General features: G+C 38.2%; 1 protein-coding gene across 14 annotated transcripts in view; it reads left to right on the top strand.

Moving 5' to 3' along the window:
• Positions 1 to 17,547, top strand: part of Frmpd4 (FERM and PDZ domain containing 4) — a 1,030,958-nt gene that overhangs the window by 788,487 nt on the left and 224,924 nt on the right. The window contains exon 1 of one of the 14 annotated variants that reach the window (XM_087193753.1): positions 14,413 to 14,746. The exons of the other annotated variants lie outside the window; for them this stretch is intronic. Within the exon in view, the coding sequence (XP_087049879.1) occupies positions 14,739 to 14,746 (8 nt within the window). The 5' untranslated portion in view covers positions 14,413 to 14,738. Of the gene's footprint in view, positions 1 to 14,412; positions 14,747 to 17,547 lie in introns of those variants that run through there. 14 annotated transcript variants of the gene reach the window in all.

Below are 17,547 nucleotides of genomic sequence, written 5' to 3'. Positions count from 1 at the left end.
CCTGTTCCAAGGTTATAGAGCAGCACAGTTGAATAAAATTATGATGTGAATCACATGTTATTTTAAATTTTCCAGTAGTCATATTTGAAAAACAATTAGCTTGGTAAAATTTACTTTCAGTATATTTTTGCTTAATCCAAAATATTTTCATTCAAACGTAATCAATTTATTTAAAATTATTAATTAGATCTTTTATATTCATTTTCCTACTAAATCTTCAAATGTTAGTGTGCACTTCACACTTATAGCTAATCTCAATTCAGACTCACCACATTTCCAGTGTTCAATAACCACATGTAGTGGGTGGCTACCATATTGGACAGAGCAAGTTGATTAAGTCTCATAGAACGTGAACGATTAAGTCAGAACAATAAGAAGTTGGGACAATGAGTGGAGAGAGAGAGAGACAGAGGCACAGACACAGAGATGGAGAGACAGGGACAGAGAGAGAAAGAGGGGGGCACATTGGAGAAGTGCTCTAGGATTGAGGGCCTAGCATTGGAATTTTCATAGCCACTCTTAGAGTACAGGATAGCCATTTATAGGGAGAGGTAAGAATTAAGGAAAAGGAAAGGAATAGGTTTGGGGGAATGAGCATGACTTCAGTTTTCCACTTGTTGATTTTGAGGTCCCTGTAGACAACCAAATGGTAAGAACTACAGGAGTTCTGAGACTCCAAGGCAGGCTGAACTAGCCCAGAAGCTTCAGGAAGGAGGTGAGCCTTTAATCAGCATTATAAAGCACAGGTAACCAATGTCATTACCCTGCAGGAGGTGCAGGTTACATAAAAGAACAGGCTCAGCAAAGTTAATTATTGGAACCATCAAGAGTTTATGGACACCAATTTAGTCTGTGTGTATCATTCACACCTCATTATCTTCTGTAAACAAAGTAAAGTTTCTTGTTATGCTAGAATGGCATCTTTATGTAGGATGCAGACCTTTTATTTGAATATTTCTATTCTAATTCTTCATGAAATCAAAGTTCATTTTGTGTGGCTTAGGGGAACTTTAAGAATCTTAGGCTGTTAAAAAATCATTCACAAAATTATAACTATTTTTTGCTTAAATTCTTTTCGTACATTTTAGGTATACAATACATTTACATTTATCATTTGGAACTTGTACCTGTACATGATGCATCTTGGTTCTTATTTTTTCCCCATTACCTGTGCACCCTTCACCCCCTCCACCCTTCCCTATTTACAAAGACTTCATTTCCATTTTTTTCTTTTCTCATAATTTTTTTCCCTTCTTTCCTTTCCCCTTCTAATTTTGTGATTCATACCTGTCAAGTAAACTGAATTTAAGCACCATATAGCTTAATGTTTCTATCCAAATTGTTAAAACCTCTTCTAAATTTATATATGAACTTCTCATATAGAATCTAGGTGTGGGCAAAATTTAAAATTTTAGATTTGTTAATGGGTGAGATCGAATGAAAGAAAATATTGTATCTGTAACTATTACCTTCAAATAAATTTATTTCATTGGGCCAAAGCCACAACAGCCTCTTAGAAATGCACTTCTTATGTGAACTAAGCAATTGTTGGAACATCTATGGACTTACAGGACTCAAAAAGTATGAAATTGGTGAGGCTGGAAAAATGATAGTAAATGAATCAAATGCTGAAAATTAGGACATACAATGGATGAAATTAGGGAAGGATCCAACTTGACCTTTCCAGAGGCAATGACAAAAGGTGCATGTTTTTACTTTATTCTTAAGAATTGATGAATATAAAGAAGTAAAATTTTAAAAAATAAGGAGAAATGCACAGCCTGTAAGCCACCACTCCAGTAGTGTGCCTTTGGGTGTCCTCACTGGAAAGGGCAGGGAGTGTGCTCCAAGGATAGAGAGTGCTAATAGTCAGTATTTTACAGCTGCATTTCATTGTGGAGCCTCTTGTAAAATCCCTGTCAAACAAAACGGCTGTAAGAGCCACTTTGGTTTTGCTGCCAAAGACCATCTGGTTTCTGCTAATTTAGTTACAGGTATACTCAGATGTTTGCTTATTGCTCTCAGAAATTTTGCCATCCTAAATATCCTGAGTTCAGGATTGCCCTAAAAAAACTCAACAGTTCAGTTTGCTTCAGCTCTGTTCATTGGGCTCTAAGTTTAGACAAATCCTTTACGGGTGGTACATAGCTTAATGGATGAGTCACACGGTCTAAGGAGGCTTGGAACCTCTTAAGAGAATTAGGGTTATTTACAGCAGAAAGTAAATGACAACACTCAGAGTAGTCCAACCAAGTGGCCCTGGAGGAACACCTGAATCTGTCCTCTTCTTACCTACCTACCTACTTATCTGACCTCCCTCTCTGCAGTTGACTATAATACAAGACGCAATACCAGCGCTGTGAGGAAGGAACTTAGGACTGTAGAACAGGGCTTACCAACCTTTTTCTCTAAAGGTCCAGATGGCAATTATTTTAGGCTTTGTAAGCCAAGTGTCCTCTGTCATGCTACACAACTCTGCCATTTTTGTGTGAAAGCGGCCACAGATAATAGCTAAATGAATGGGCATGGCCATATTCCAATAAAATTTATTTACAAAAATCAGGCTGCGGACCAAGGCCATGAGCTGCAGTTTACTGACCACAGGTGTAGAGAATAGATGGGGGAGAGGCCAGTACTGGATGTGAGAGTCAGGCTGAAGTAGAACCTATATTTTAGCACTGCTCAGGTGATTTGTATGCAGACTAAATGGAAAGGCCCTCCTGTAAGGGGCTTTTTCCATTATCAAAGGCTTTTCGCACGTTCCTAATAAATGTGTCGTGTAGTTGCTAAAATCTCTTTCCTGGAAACATTCTCAGTTGCAGATATATTATTACTGTCAGTTGGAAGAGCAGATTTTTAGAACTTGTCTAATAAAAACTTAGAATGTCACACATGGTTGCAATATAGCTCTTTCCCTGCAATTTATGTCTGCTCACTTTGTAAATAAATGTCTTCCTTGCTGTGGACATAATTACTCTATGATGTAGAAATATTGAGAGCTTATTGCCTTCCCAGTGTTTTCAGCTCATTTTGTCTCTAAGTCACATCTTGGAAAAATACATGATGGTTTCTGTCCTGATTTACAAAATGATTATGTTTAGACATTTTTTTTAAAGGTAGAAGAGCTTTCTTGTGGCTATTGCTTGAGCTAGGGCAAAGAAATTCTGGCTCTTTCCCTGTTTTTAATGATAATATTCCTGTATTTGGAGTAGATGGAATGAGAAATACAGATAAACTCCAAATGGAAATTAGGGAAAATGGATGAAACCTAAGGAACCCTGATATTTTAACCAATGGTACTATTTATCTTGCTGTATTTTAATTGTAATTGTCATGATAAATATAATAATTGTTATCAAAATTGTTAAGGAAATGTGAAGTCAGGAGGGAAACTATGAAAATTATTATTTTTAAAATGTGGTCCTTCTCTTTCACCTCGAGAGTTTGAAGTGAACTCCAGCTCTTCAAGATTTGTCTAAACACATAAACCATAATTCAGTGTTTTCTATAAGGAGCAAGAAGGCATAATGATTATATCTTCACCCCTCACTCAGTATCATCACCCTCCATTTTGTTTTAGATTGTTCATGCTTTATCTGTGACAGTTCTAGCCATAAAGTAGTGTTCAATTAAAGGGCTTTCCCCCTTCCTTCCTTCCTGTCTCCCCCTTCCTTCCCTCCCTCTCTTCCTTCCTTCCTTTACTGGGCATCAAATCCAGCAGCCCTCCACCAGTGAGCTACATCACCAGATCTTTTTATTTTTTTAATTGTGCTCCAGGATCTTGCTAAGTTGCCCAGGTTGGTCTCAAATTTGCTATCTTCCTCCCTCAGCCACTCTAATAGCCAGAGTTTTGGGCGTATGTTGCTGCACTCAACATGAAAAAGTTTTCTAATAAATGAAATAAAAACAAATTAGAGGAATGTGGTATTGTGTGGGAAACATCTCCAAATTGGTTTCTATCCCTACTGTAAAGTTCCTACATTTTAATTTAGAATATCTTTTCTCCATGTTATCTTTGACATTGTTTAAAGATGAGAGAGAGAGAGAGAAGCTCTGAGTGATACCCATTTCCAAGTGTATATGTTCGCATTCCCTATGAGATTTTTTGTATTCTCTATTCTATACATTTTTGATTACCTTGGAAATGTGCAGGTACTCAGAAATCTAGTGAACTAATGTATTTCCTTTTGGTGACTACACTGAGAGTATTAAAAATTATTTTAATTTCTGCACTTAGCAAAAAGCACACATTTGTTCCTTATAATCTCAGAAATTATGAGACACCATGGAACTGCGTGATGAATTCAGGATTGTGATAGGAAGAGGCAGCAGTCACATAAATGCAGGAACAAAAGCATGAATCTTTGTATTAAACAATACTAAATGAAAAGCCACCCGAAATCTTCCTAAAATTAGATGAAAAATAAAGTGCACTAGGTTTATGTTTTGTTTACATTACATATAACCCATTGAAGTATCACAAATGCTCCCTAACTCGGGGGAAGGGAACCAGAGGACATATTTAGAACCAGGGCATTTAAGTGTACCCATGTGTGCCGTAACTCTCCATCCTGCCTTTTAAGGATATCAGCAAGTTTACTAGAAACACTGTTCTGCAGTGATTATAATTCAGCAGTAAGGAATGAATCTCTGTTTAGACACTGAGATAACAAACCAAACTCAAGCATGTTGGAGATTACATATATATGTGTATTTGTATGTGTATGTGTATGTATACATATTAACCTCCCTTGGTAATTTGATAAATCTGAATTAAGCTTATACAAGGATGGACATTATTAGGCATCATGCCCCTTGATAGTAAAACCACCTTATCATATTTGAAAACCCTTACGTATCAGCTTATAATCCTGTTTCTCCAAGTCTCAATGAACCTTGATTTGAATTTTGGAAAGCAGCTGCTAGAGCAAGATTTCCATTATAGTTTGGTGACTGCCTGCATATTGTATATTTTTTAAAACACCATTCATCCAAAGAGTGACCTTATTTAAAAGAGAAGATCAATGGTTCAGAGATCTTAAACTCTCCATAAATATTCAGGTATGTGGTGGGCTGAACTATAATATTCTATCCTTGGATCAAATGCTATGGTAAATAGGAATCTTACTCATTTTCCCTGGGTGGTGAACTGTTACTTTAGTGAAAAAACAGTTTTTTAGAATTTGTGTAACTGGGTGACTTCCAATCCTGTTAAAGATTATGGCCTTTGAGAAAGAGACCTGTTGGAATGATGGAAGTGGACATTTTGGAGCTTGAAGGGACTTCAAAAATCATATAGCCTAGCACCTTTATTCCATGAGAAATCTGAGGAGCAGATATATAAATGACTTTCCCAAGGAGACACTATAAAGCAGGAACCAGCAAACTATGGCTAGAAGGCCACATACGAATTTGTTTTTTTAATAAATTGTATTGTAAAGAACCGCACTCATTAGTTTACATATTGTTTGTGGTTGCTTTTGATACAATAGTAGAGTTGCATAGTTCCAACAGAAACCTTATGGCCCACAAATATGAAAACATCTACTCTCTGGTTCTTTCCTGAAAAAGTTTATCCATTCCTGTTCTAAATGGTTCTCTTAGAACATAATCTCCTGCGTCAAGGCCTGTGTTCTTTCATCTATATCCGTTTTCACTCTTATTTCACCAAAAGTATATACATAGTCATATCAGTTCTTTTTGCCCTTTCTCTACTTTTTTTCTTTTTAATAATCCCTTCTCCTTCTATTCCTGTTTATACCTAATTTAGGATAATTTTTAGGTAATATTTGGATCCTCTCAGAAAAATCTTAGTGGAATGGAGGTAACTCTTAAAATGAACTTTAGACTCAAGATTCAGCGTCTTAAGAAATATCAAGATGATTAAATCAACTATAGTCCAGACAAGCCAGACAAGCAAATATATAATACACATATGTACAAATATTAACATATATTCATATACAAAAGTTGATATATTAATTTCCTTAATAAATATTGGTATATATTTGTTAAATTTGCCTAAGCAAAATAATACATGTTAATATTTGCTTATGTTAACTTACAAAAATTTTTAAAGGGTCAAAATATATGTTCATGTTCCCAACAATGAAAATAAAATTTTCACAATAGATAGCTAAATCACAAATTGTTTGAATTTTTCAATTCATTTTCAATGGGAAACCAATTAGATTTGATTAAGCTTGGTGAGTAGCAGTATTAGGTTGTGAATTCTCTATAAATAAGTGAAATATGAAGATGAATGCCATCTCTCAAAATGATGAGTGGTTGCAAAGGTATTTTAACAACACATTTGAAAATTAGATTAGGCCATTTGGCAGACTCAACCAATGCTGTGTTCCATTAATCCTATAATCACTGTCAAGTTCTATGGCATGATGCATTTGGTGGGTCCTGGGAGAGTATTCAAGTATTCAAGTTCTATATTGCAGCTAAGAGCAAAAGACTAGGCCCTCAATGAAGAGGAGGAGAAAGCATTTAATGATTGGTATCAGTAACAAGGGTATCTGGGAAAGGGGGAAAAAGGAGAGTGGGCGCTGGGAGAGGGGAAGTAAAACTGATCAGGATGAGAGAGGTATGTGTACCAGTTCCTCAAAATGAGAGTAACTATTATGTATCACAAGCATATACTACACTGTACTAAGAATTGTTTTAAAGCTGTCTGTGTGGAATAATTTGAGAAATGTAAGGAAGATTTCTGTCTCTTAATGACCTATTCCATGGAACTCCAAACTGCGAAGTTTTGATGAAGCTCAGGGTGTAGGAAACAACCCAGAGCCAGGATAATGCCCAGGTTGGATGAGCCACGATCCCTGCCATCCTCAGCAGTATTGTGAGTTCTAGGAGGGCAACCACATGATCTGTTTGACACTGCTGTAGTCCTGCACGAGGGCTGGCACAGAAGCCCTCGGTAACATGTTTTGAATGATTGAATGAATGGGTGTAGTGTCATAAGGGGACAAAGTACTTGGCAGAGAGACACTCTAGCCCACAGACGAACTGCAGAGTGGAGAGCTGCTGTATCGTGCACAGGACTGACCTTGCAAACACGAGTCAGCACTCAAGGAGTGCTGTCGATTGACCAGAAGGGTTCGCTATGTAGAGGTCTGGCCCCTTCAATGTCTTTTCCTAATCCAAGTCTTTCCCCAAGTCATCAGGAAAACCAAGCGGTGTTTTTTCAAGAGACTCATTTGCCTCCTCAGATCTTTCCTGGAAGAGGGAAGGATGAAAGGGATAGCTTAGCATCTGGCATTTACTAAATAGCAAATATGCACACCTTGCTTGGCTCTGCCTTGGGCTCCTGACACATGAAGACATCTGTGAGGTGCTGTCCAGCCAGAATAGAATGTTCTTTGATGTTAAAAACCCTTGTTTTGGTGCCTGGTGTGTGTTGTTGCTGTCCTTTCTTGTCTCTCTGTTGTCTTTTTCTGACCACTAGGATGGGAGGGCCTCTGATTTCCAACTGACCCATTTCCTTATCATAAATTTGAGGACCCTTTTTGTCCTGCTTTCTGATTGCTGACCAATTATCAATCTATGTTCCCATCTTGAACTCCAATGTCTCAACAATCCTAGGAGGTGAGTTTTTACTGCCCATAATTACCATAGTCTTTGCTTGGAAAGTTGTAACAACTTGAACAATGATAGAGAACCTTATAGAGTTTTAAATGAAAACAAACAGCCCGCTACATCACGCATGCCATAGGTTCAGCACCACTGAACTTGTGGGTCAGTGCAGTTAACAAACAGGTGCTTTGAACCACCACCATTGGCAGGCACTGTGTGAGCCCTGGAGTCATATTTCAGTGTACTCTGCTGTGTGGTTTACAAACATTGGTCATTATTGCCTAAGATTTAAGGGGAAAGCCTGCATAACCTTCTCTAAAATCCTAGGGTTATGATAGCTTTGCATCTTTAACACATCGTTACATAAAGAGTCAGGGCAAGTAGATGGAAAGCATAAAGCTTGATTGGATACTGCAAAAAAAGACAACTCTGTCAGGACAATTGGAGAAATTTAAATATGGACTATTCATTAGATAATATTAATAATATCATAAATATATTGGATGAGATATTCTTTGTGGCTTGAAAGGAGAATCTCTGCTTGTTAGGAGATTAATGCTGCCTCAGTTTAGGGTGTTGTGTCACAATGTGACTGATTTACTATCAAATATTTCAAGTAAAGACTTAAAAGTATTAAGTGGAGAGACAGGGAGAGGACAGAGAAGGGGGAGGGATAAGATAAATGTTGTAAAATGTTGAAACTTAATAGTGGTGCAGACTCACTAGGTACCAGTAGGCACCGCCCTACACTAGTAGTGACAACCAAGAATATATCTAATCACCATCAAAGGATCATGGACCGGGGGAGGGGGGAGCAAATCATCCCTGCTGAGAACCACTGGATTGGGTAAGAAAAACTACAAGGATATTTGCTGGCCTCTTCTTTCAACTTTCCTATATGACTGCAATTTGTCAGACTAAGAAGGGAGAACAAACACTCATGGGCAGAACTGTGAGATCTCCTTGAGTGAAGAGATATCCTGCTAAGGAACCTTGATCTGGAGAAATGGAAACAACCTCACACCAAGACTTAAAAGTTTGCATCCATAGGGTTTAGACTTAAACCCTTGGATTTTGATTTGAGGCCTCTGAATTGTTTCTTTTTTAAAATTTAATTTTATTGGTACATTTTAGGTATACAGTATAATGACATTCATCATTTGAAATTTGCACCTTTATGTAATCTCTCTTGGTTCTTATTTTTCCCCCTTCCCCTGAAAATGGGAAAATAGGAACAAAATCTTTGTAAATAGGGAGGAATGGAGAGGTTGAAGGGAGGGCTGGACAAGGGTGAAAAATAAGAACCAAGAGAGACTATGTAAAGGTGCAAATTTCCAATGATGAATGTCATTATATTGTATACCTAAAATGTACCAATGATTAGAATGAATAATCGATAATGCAAAATAGGAAGAAAAGGTCTAAAGGGGTAGGGGTAGTGGGAGGGGCAGGGGAAAGGAAAGAAGGGAAAGGAAAAATGATGAGAAATGGGAAAAATGGAAATAAAGTCTTTGTAAATAGGGAAGGGTGGAGGGGGTGAAGGGAGGGCTAGGAATGGGGAAAAAATAAGAACCAAGATGCATTATGTAAAGGTACAATTCCCAATGAGAAATGTAAATGTGTTGTATACCTAAACTGTACCAATAAAAGAATTTAAGAAAAAACAAAACAAAAGCAAAGGTACATTTTTCAAAATTTTCTGTACAATTTTTATCCCTTAGTTAAACCAAACATAGTGGGACAACTGGTGTTCAGCTCAGTACATCTACCGTTACCATGTAATGGTTATAGTGTGAATTTCAGGGACATAAAGATAAAGGACACAGACCGTGGTCCGTAAGGAAATCACAATTGGCTAGGGGAAATAATAGACAAATAAGACATCATTCCAATTCAATATGACAAGGCTAATGAGAAGAGTTGAAGCTGCAATTAAAACATTAACAAGTAAATGTTCATTGAACATCAACTAAGAGCAGCATGTGGATCTTTTTCTACATTGTACAGAGTCTCCAGAAGGTTATCATTTAGAAAGGCTTAATACACACCATTATTAATAGTTGTATAAGATAGATGTTCCTTCCAAGGTATAAACACTAGCTACTCCTAAGTATAGGGAAGCAAGATAGTAATTTGAGGGCATGCTATTCAGAAACTGCTTTTACAGGTGGAAGCCTTCAATATGGGTTTTTGAAGGTGGTCAGTTTTGAAGTTATGGAGAGGCATGGGTAATTAGCATGGGTGAGGAGAGTGTTTTACACAGGGGAAACAGTATGGACAAAGACACGGAGATACTAATGTAGAAAATGTCTGTCCAGAGAGTGATAGGTGAGTTGGTTTTAAAGTAGCAGAATATTCTTATACAAAATCAGGATGACAGGCTAGAAAAGGAGGTCTGGGTGAGATGATTGTGAGTATTTATTTTCTGCTTTTCTATGTCTATTTTGTTCACTGATGCATTTCAAGCACCTAGAACAGCATGTGGTACAAACTAGACACAATCAATATTTGTTATGTGAGTTAATGAATACATGCACATAATGTTAAAGGCAGCTGTATTTGATCGCCTAATTCATGCGGTCCTTACAAGAATCAGATAAGGTGGTTGGTATTATACCATTTTCAGAGAAAAAAACTGATGCTTTTGTAAGGAACATACTAAAGCTTACTTGGATGTTACTTGATAGAGCTAAGGTTCAAATACTGCTCTATTTGAATGTGGATTCCATGGTTTGCTTTATTTCTTCTTTGTTCCTCCCTTGCTTTTGCACAAACAGTAGCAAGTCATGTGTCTTTCTGCATAATTTAAGCTTGGATTGAACCTCAGTGTTAGAGTACTTGGCTAGCATGCATAAAGCTCTAGATTCAATCCCTAGCCCTGATATATAATTTAATTATCTTCAGAATCTTTCCAAATTAGTACACAAAGAGATTCCTCATTCTTTTTAACTGTTGCATAATATTCCATGTTGTGGTTGTACCATGGTTGATTTAATCCACTCCATACTGATAGACACTTAGGTTAAAGGGTACAATCATATCAAATTTGGATAGAAACTCCTAAGTAGGGAATTGGCAAAATGCACTCTGAGCAATATATGACAATGCGTGCTTCTCTATAGCCACACCAATACTGTGTTTTCAAACTTTTACTACTTCCTCTCTACAGTTTCTCCAGTGATTCTTCCAAGAACCCATCTGGTATCATATCCCCTTTCCAAAGTCTATTGTTTAAAAATTTATAATTACAAAAATAATTCATGTAGGAAATAAAATATGAAAAGCAGACAATGAATCACAGACATGCTCCTCAGAGTCATAGCCGAGTGATAGCCACTGTTGGACTCCTTCCAGACTGTTTTGCTGGGCCTATATACACTTTTTTTGCCAGATTGTTTACAAAGTGAGTCATATTGTGCACACTCTTGTAATAACCCATCTACTTATTTAACTGCGTGTCCTACAGCAGTCAGTCTTTGTGTACACTCCAGTTTAATGGCTCAGTGGTATTCTGTAGTTGGATGAGCAGTCGACAACATTTCTTGTTGGGCTGTTGTAAGGAGTAAAAAGAAGCAACGCGTGGAGGTGCCTCGAACACTGCCTAACAGGGGTTACTAAACAAATGGCTTTTTGCCCACACATTATGCCTAAGGTACTGTGCCAGTACAGTGGACCCTTGACTTACGAACTCAATCAATTCCTGAGGGCTGGTTGTAACTCAAGTTGGTTGTAAGTCAATACAGCTGAGATCTGGATGTTTACCTGGGTATACTCTCTATATAACAAGAGGCAGATAAATCTTTCATTAACCTAATGAACCCAAGTTGTTCATATGTCAGGCCACTCATAACTTGAGGGTTCACTGTACATTATGAACACAGCATTTCATTTATTAATTCAACTCATATGTTAGCATCAACTATGTACCTGGCACTAGTCCAAGCAACAGTGCTAGGAAGGTGAAGAAGATAGAGTCACCGCCCTCACCTGGTGTGTGCTCAATTTAGCCTATCTACTTGGCATCATATGTTCACTTGGAGGTACAACTACAGACTCATGGGCAGATACTACAGTGTTTGAGTAAATGGAGCACTCGAGTCTTGATCTGTCACCTGTCTCCACATTTAGCTCTTCAGATAATGGAAACCTGGCCACTCTGTTCCTCTTGATAATACCAGTGAGGTAGAGTTATCTTTCCTGACTTACAGAGTTGGAGAATAAAGTGAGCTAAGAGATACAAAACATTGCACAAGTCAAAAGCCTACTTCAAGACAAAGTTGCATTGAGTTTTATGGCAACCCTTATGTGTGACATTTGGGCACTGTGGGTTCATAGCCTCCAACTCTTAGGACAGCTGCAGTCTGTCACAGGATTGTTCACAAACTAAATGTTAAATTTGGATATATAAACTTTTGAGAGGAGACCCAGTTAGCCCATAGGTAATTTTTTTACTAATTTTCCCCAATACCTAATTAGGAAACACAACTAATTCAACAAGCTGTGAGAGATTTGTGCTGAAACTTACAGATGTATCATCACGTGATTAGCTTTATTGTTTAGGTTGCTAATGATTATAATGAAACAGATGAAAATAATCAGGAAATGCTTTAATTTGCTTATTAAAATGTACACGCAAATGTCTTTTACCATAAATTCTTGATACCTTATACATTTTTACTTGACTAAAATGATTTTGTCATGAATATATTTTTAAGTGTCTGCTTTTATAAGGCTTGCCATTTGTATATAAAGTAGTTCTAACTGCTTGTTTCTTCCCCTTTACTCTATTTTCCTGTCCTCCTTGTCATAGCATAAGTGACAACTTAAAAGATGATTCTTCTGTCTGTGCAGCTTTTAAGTTATATCCACCCTATTAACATAGCTTTCCTCCCATGCACTGGCACCCCAAACCTGCTAATAAGGGATTGTAGATTGGAAAGCTGTTACTTCTTGTATGAGATCAAAGTATTTATTGCTGTACTGAAGACTTGGAGGAGAAAGTTATGTTGTCAGGTAGAAGAGAGTGTAACCTAATTTAAGGCATGTCTGTGTGTCAATAGCAGGACTGACCAGAAACAAAAGACCTGGTCAGTCTATTCCTTACTGACTCACAGGAACAAGGACCTCTGAAGAACAGGCCTCCCTGGGGTCCTTGGCATGACCCCTCTCTAATTACAGTGGAACACACCATGCTGTGCATAAAAGGAACATGACTGGTGCTAAAACTTCCAGTGTTTTCAATTATTCTGGAACAATCTTCTGTTGTTTATTTTCCTTGCTCTCTGTCTACTCGCTTTACCTCAACCTACATTGCATGGCAACTCAGAATATACCTTGAATACCAACAACTTGGAAGTGCAAAAGACTGTTTGAGGATACGTTGAGGTGTCTGTAGGGTGTCAGGTACTATAACCCAACCACTATTTAGAGCCAAATAAATGTGGAAATGCTTTCCACCTTATAATACAATCTGTAGCACTATATAAACTTGAGTTATATTGCAAATAGTCTTTGTGATTCCGAAAAAATTTGAATCATGAAATTCAAGGTCATGTTTTATTATATTGGATTTGTATAGTGCTATTCAATGTCAGGGATGAATACTTGAACAGACGTAGCTGTGGTTTTCTTGTATTTGAAATCAACATGGTAATCACTTCTCAGCACCAAGTCTCGAAGGATGCAGCTTAATTCTGGTCACAGGTTCTTTAATAGCATTGCCAAGTGTATAAGGAAGCCTGAAAGTTGATGTCACACTAATTGTGGCACAGTATGAGTTATATGCAGCTTGGAGTAGGATGCCACAGTCTTGGCCACTTTCCTAACTAGTTGTGTAATCCTAGCAGAAGCTTTGCCTGGGCTAAGTGTATTAGTTATCTTTCTGTTTCTGGAACAAAAATACCTAACATACACAGCTTAAAGGAGAAAAGGTTTATTTAGGCTCATGGTTTCAGAGGTTTCAGTCAATGGTTGGCAGATTCCAAGGCAGAAATAGCATGGTAGAAGAAAGCTGCCCTCCACCAAGATGCAGAGAGCAGAAAAGAGCCAGGGGAAGAGAGAGAGAGAGAAAGAGAGAGAGAGAGAGAGTGAGAGTGAGAGAGAGAAATTTCTGTCCCTGTGGGCAAGCTATGTATTGTCTCTGAATCTGAGTTTCTTCATCTTCAGAATTGAAACAACAGTGCTTTAGGAGCCACCCTGTTACATGTCAAGGTAGGCCTGTGAGTATGAAAAGAAAGTATGGACATACAAATGCTTTGAAACTATTGTGTCAGATACAAATGTTATTCTCGTTACAAGTACTACTTAACAACAACATATCATTTGATGAGACTATTACAAGTAAGTCAAGGATTGTACTTAAGGGCTTTATATATCTCATTATCTCATTTATCTGCTTAGCATTACGGAGTTGGATGTTATTTCTATTTTACACATAAAACTAAAACCCAGAAAAGTCACCCTGTTAAGTGGTAGAGTTGGAATTTTAACTCACTGTAACATGCTACAACATGTTGTGCGTGGCATAATTAAGCTGTAAACAGAAACATTGAAGATATTTGTTTTTATTTCTTTTTTTAACTAAGGCTTATTGAGCCCCTACTCTGTCAGGTACTGTGCTAAGAATTATATTGTCATTACCTTACTTTCTCACAACAGCCCTATGAGCTAAGCAGGTTTTCTCCACCTTGGGACTGCTGCCATTTTAGCTGGATTGTTCTTTATTGTAAAGACCTGTGCTGTGCACTGCAGGATGATTAGCAGCATCCCTGGGCTATCCAACTGAGATCCCAGCAGGACACATCTCCCTTCCTCCAGTTGTGACTACCAAAAATGTCTACAGATATTGCTAAGTGTCCTTTGGGGGCAAAACCACTCCTGCATGAGACCCATTGAGTCAGAATCATTTTACTTTATAGTTGATGATAATAAGGCACAAAGAAATTATAGTAATTTGCCCAAGGTCATACATCTAGAAAGTGGCACAATTTGAACCTGTTTGACTCAGGGCTTTGGAACCTGACCCATCATTGCTTCTTCCCCACAGCACCCCTAATACTGAGTTGTTTCTAAGGAAACTGAAATCCTGGAGAGGTCTGCAAGTGCTTCCTGAGAGCCTGCCTTCTGGGAGCATAGATTGGCCGTCAAAATTTATGCAGGGGTAAGCCATGGGATGCTTCCAGTGGCATCAGCACAAATAGTTCTGCAACTTTGTCCCTACCATTCCTAGCTGTTCTCATTTCGTATAAAATATCATGGTCTTTTTTTGTTCAGGATGGTTTCAATCTGTTGTAGACAATAGATGAGGGAAGCACAAGGTTGCAAACCAGTTCAGTCAGTCGTTGGGAGTTTCTGGAGTGATTTAAATAGCCCTGACAATGTAGGTCGCTATTTTTAAGGCTGAGCTAAGTGTTTAAAAGTGCTTCACACAGCCATGATGTCAGGTAGAAGTCACAGAACACTGGAATTGCAAGGACTTTCGTGGCCTTGCCTGAGAAAACTGGAAAGTGAACCCCTATACCCTGGATCATAGAGTAGGGATTCCTGGGTTTTGGTGAAAATGTTCTGATCTTTCCTTCTGCCTTGAGAATAGCTGAACTCATCAACTTGTTCTGCCCCTTCTTGCCCTGTTTCTGCCAGATTGGAAAAGAATAGATTGAGCCTTTCACTTTCTTTCTATTCTGAAGATGGATTACAGCCCTTTATACTTGTACCAACCCTCCATCATCTTATTTTGTTTCCACTGGTGGGTAGATTATTTTTAGCATTAGACTAAGCCATTTACAAAGTTTACTTGATATTCTCTCAAAGATATGGTTTCTATCCCCACTATTTTACAGAGAAATAACTTCCTCTGAGAAGGATGAGGAGGTTAATTAACTTATTCATGGTCATCGAAAATAAAAGGCCGAATTGGGATTGAATAGAGGCTGTTTCTAAACCTACTGGTTCTCAAATTTGAATAGGCATCAGCATTGTCCAAATAGTATATGAGATATACTAGAAAAATGTTGTTTATGGAAAAATTGAAATTTACCTTAATGTCCTCTCTTTTTTGTTTCTAAATCTGGCATCCTTAGGCTGGAGGATGATCTTAGTGGGGACAATCTGTAAACTGTCCTCAGCACCACCAGGAAGCTGAGCAGAACTGCTGGGTTCCTTTAGGAGAGTCTGGGCTGCACAGAGGTGGTCAAGAGGAATCTTGGGGTCGAAAGGTCCTTGAACATGAAAACTAAGCTCTCATTCAAAGAGGGGAAATTTTACAATGTCCTCAGCACTCAGATAGGGAGCCCAAGAACTCAGAATAAAACCTCTCAGAAAGGGATGAGAAAAAGAGGTGTGTAAGTCACACTGGAACACAGGCTTACCATTATTGACAAAAATGAGGGGTTCTGCAGACAGTAGTGTCACCGTAACAGCACCTGATCTACTCTGAGGAACCCAGTAGGATCTCTACATCCGGAAGGGGCGCTAAAGCGTAGCAGCCAGGAGCTCTGCTTTTCCATGCATCAGCCATGCTGCTGCTCTCCAAGGGAACCCCCTCTGAACATGCTGAGTAGAAAAGGTTGTGTTTTTCAGCAGCAGCCCATGGGATAGGACATTTGGGGGTGGTGGAGAGTTCGGTGCACTCGCAGAGGGAAAGCAGGGAAAGGAAGTCCCTGAAGCAACTCCCCAGTAAGCAGAGAGGAATCCAATGACTTCTAAGACTGGATACTGTTAGGGCTGGACTTGCAGTCACATCGCTGCATGGAAGCAGAAGTCCAGTGCCTCCACCATTGGAGCCCATGCCCTTGATTGTTCTCAAGACTATTATGGAGAGATACTTGAAAAGGGTATTATTTGGTCCTACTTGGACTTTTACTTTGCTAAACTCTACCAACATCTTTCAAACCTATGCATTTTATGTTCACACTTTAAAAGGTAGACATATAGCCATGTCTGATCTTTATTCTTCAATTATTTGTTTTATATCAGCTGATGCCACTTGACCTAAACTAACTCAATTAGTATTTGTGGGTTTTCCAGTGTTAGTGTTTCATTTGCGGTTTTATTAGAAAAAGCCTCATTTACAAGCATCTTGCTGGACTCTTGTTTGCTGCTTCCTGAACATACTGTCCAAGACCAAATGTAGCATATAATAAAATTCAGGCTTCTTCCAGCTTGTTATTAGAATGCTGTATTTTACATGTAAATTATATTAGGAAGCCTGTGTCTTTCCTTTAGTGATTAAGAGGAAAGCAAATGAAAGAAAAGAAAGATAGTCTATTTGTTTTTAACACATTAACCCCCTCTAAGGAAGATTGCTTTTCTAACACAGTACAATCCAGAATGAATTGTGGTAATCTGTACACAGCTTCCTTTCACTTCCAAGAATATTCTTTGTGTTACTCGTAACTGTACTCTTAGCTTTGGAAAAGTTCTTAATGACAGAATAGACTGTATTTATACCTCCAAGATCTTGTTTTCCTGGTACTACCTAAGAAAGCATTCCAAGTGTGTACTCTGCTGGTGTGGGTTTTTTGGTTTGTTTGTTTGGGTGGTTGTGTGGTGTTTTGTTTTGTTTTCTTTTGTTTTGTTTTTGGCAGTAGCTCAGGGTGGCAAATTAATGTGCTCTATCACTGCAAAGAATCAGAACATCTTTTTAAAAAATAACACCAGAGGAAACTGCCATTGCTGACTTTTGCACAAGCAAGAGGAACACAAATGGTGGCCATGTCTTTTCTTTTAATAGTCAGTGGACAAGTAATAATCCTAGGGTGGTATTCTAAACTTACCAGACCTGCATTGAATTTGTGAACATTGGGCTGGGGATTTAGCTCAGTGGTTCCAGTGCTGCCTGCCCTGCAAGCACAAGAACCCGAGTTCGATCCCCAGTATGAAAAAAAAAAAATTGTGAACATTTTTGTTCACCACATTTTGTGCAAGAGGTAGGAAAACTGAAGGGAACTTAAAGAAAAGTAA

Source organism: Heterocephalus glaber, unplaced genomic scaffold (assembly GCF_053883595.1).
Source record: "Heterocephalus glaber isolate CG9 unplaced genomic scaffold, H.glaber_assembly_v1.0 deba00001594, whole genome shotgun sequence".
Lineage (NCBI taxonomy): Eukaryota > Metazoa > Chordata > Mammalia > Rodentia > Bathyergidae > Heterocephalus > Heterocephalus glaber.
Note: the sequence above shows the minus strand (reverse complement) of the source record. Positions and strands in the feature narration are given on the sequence as shown.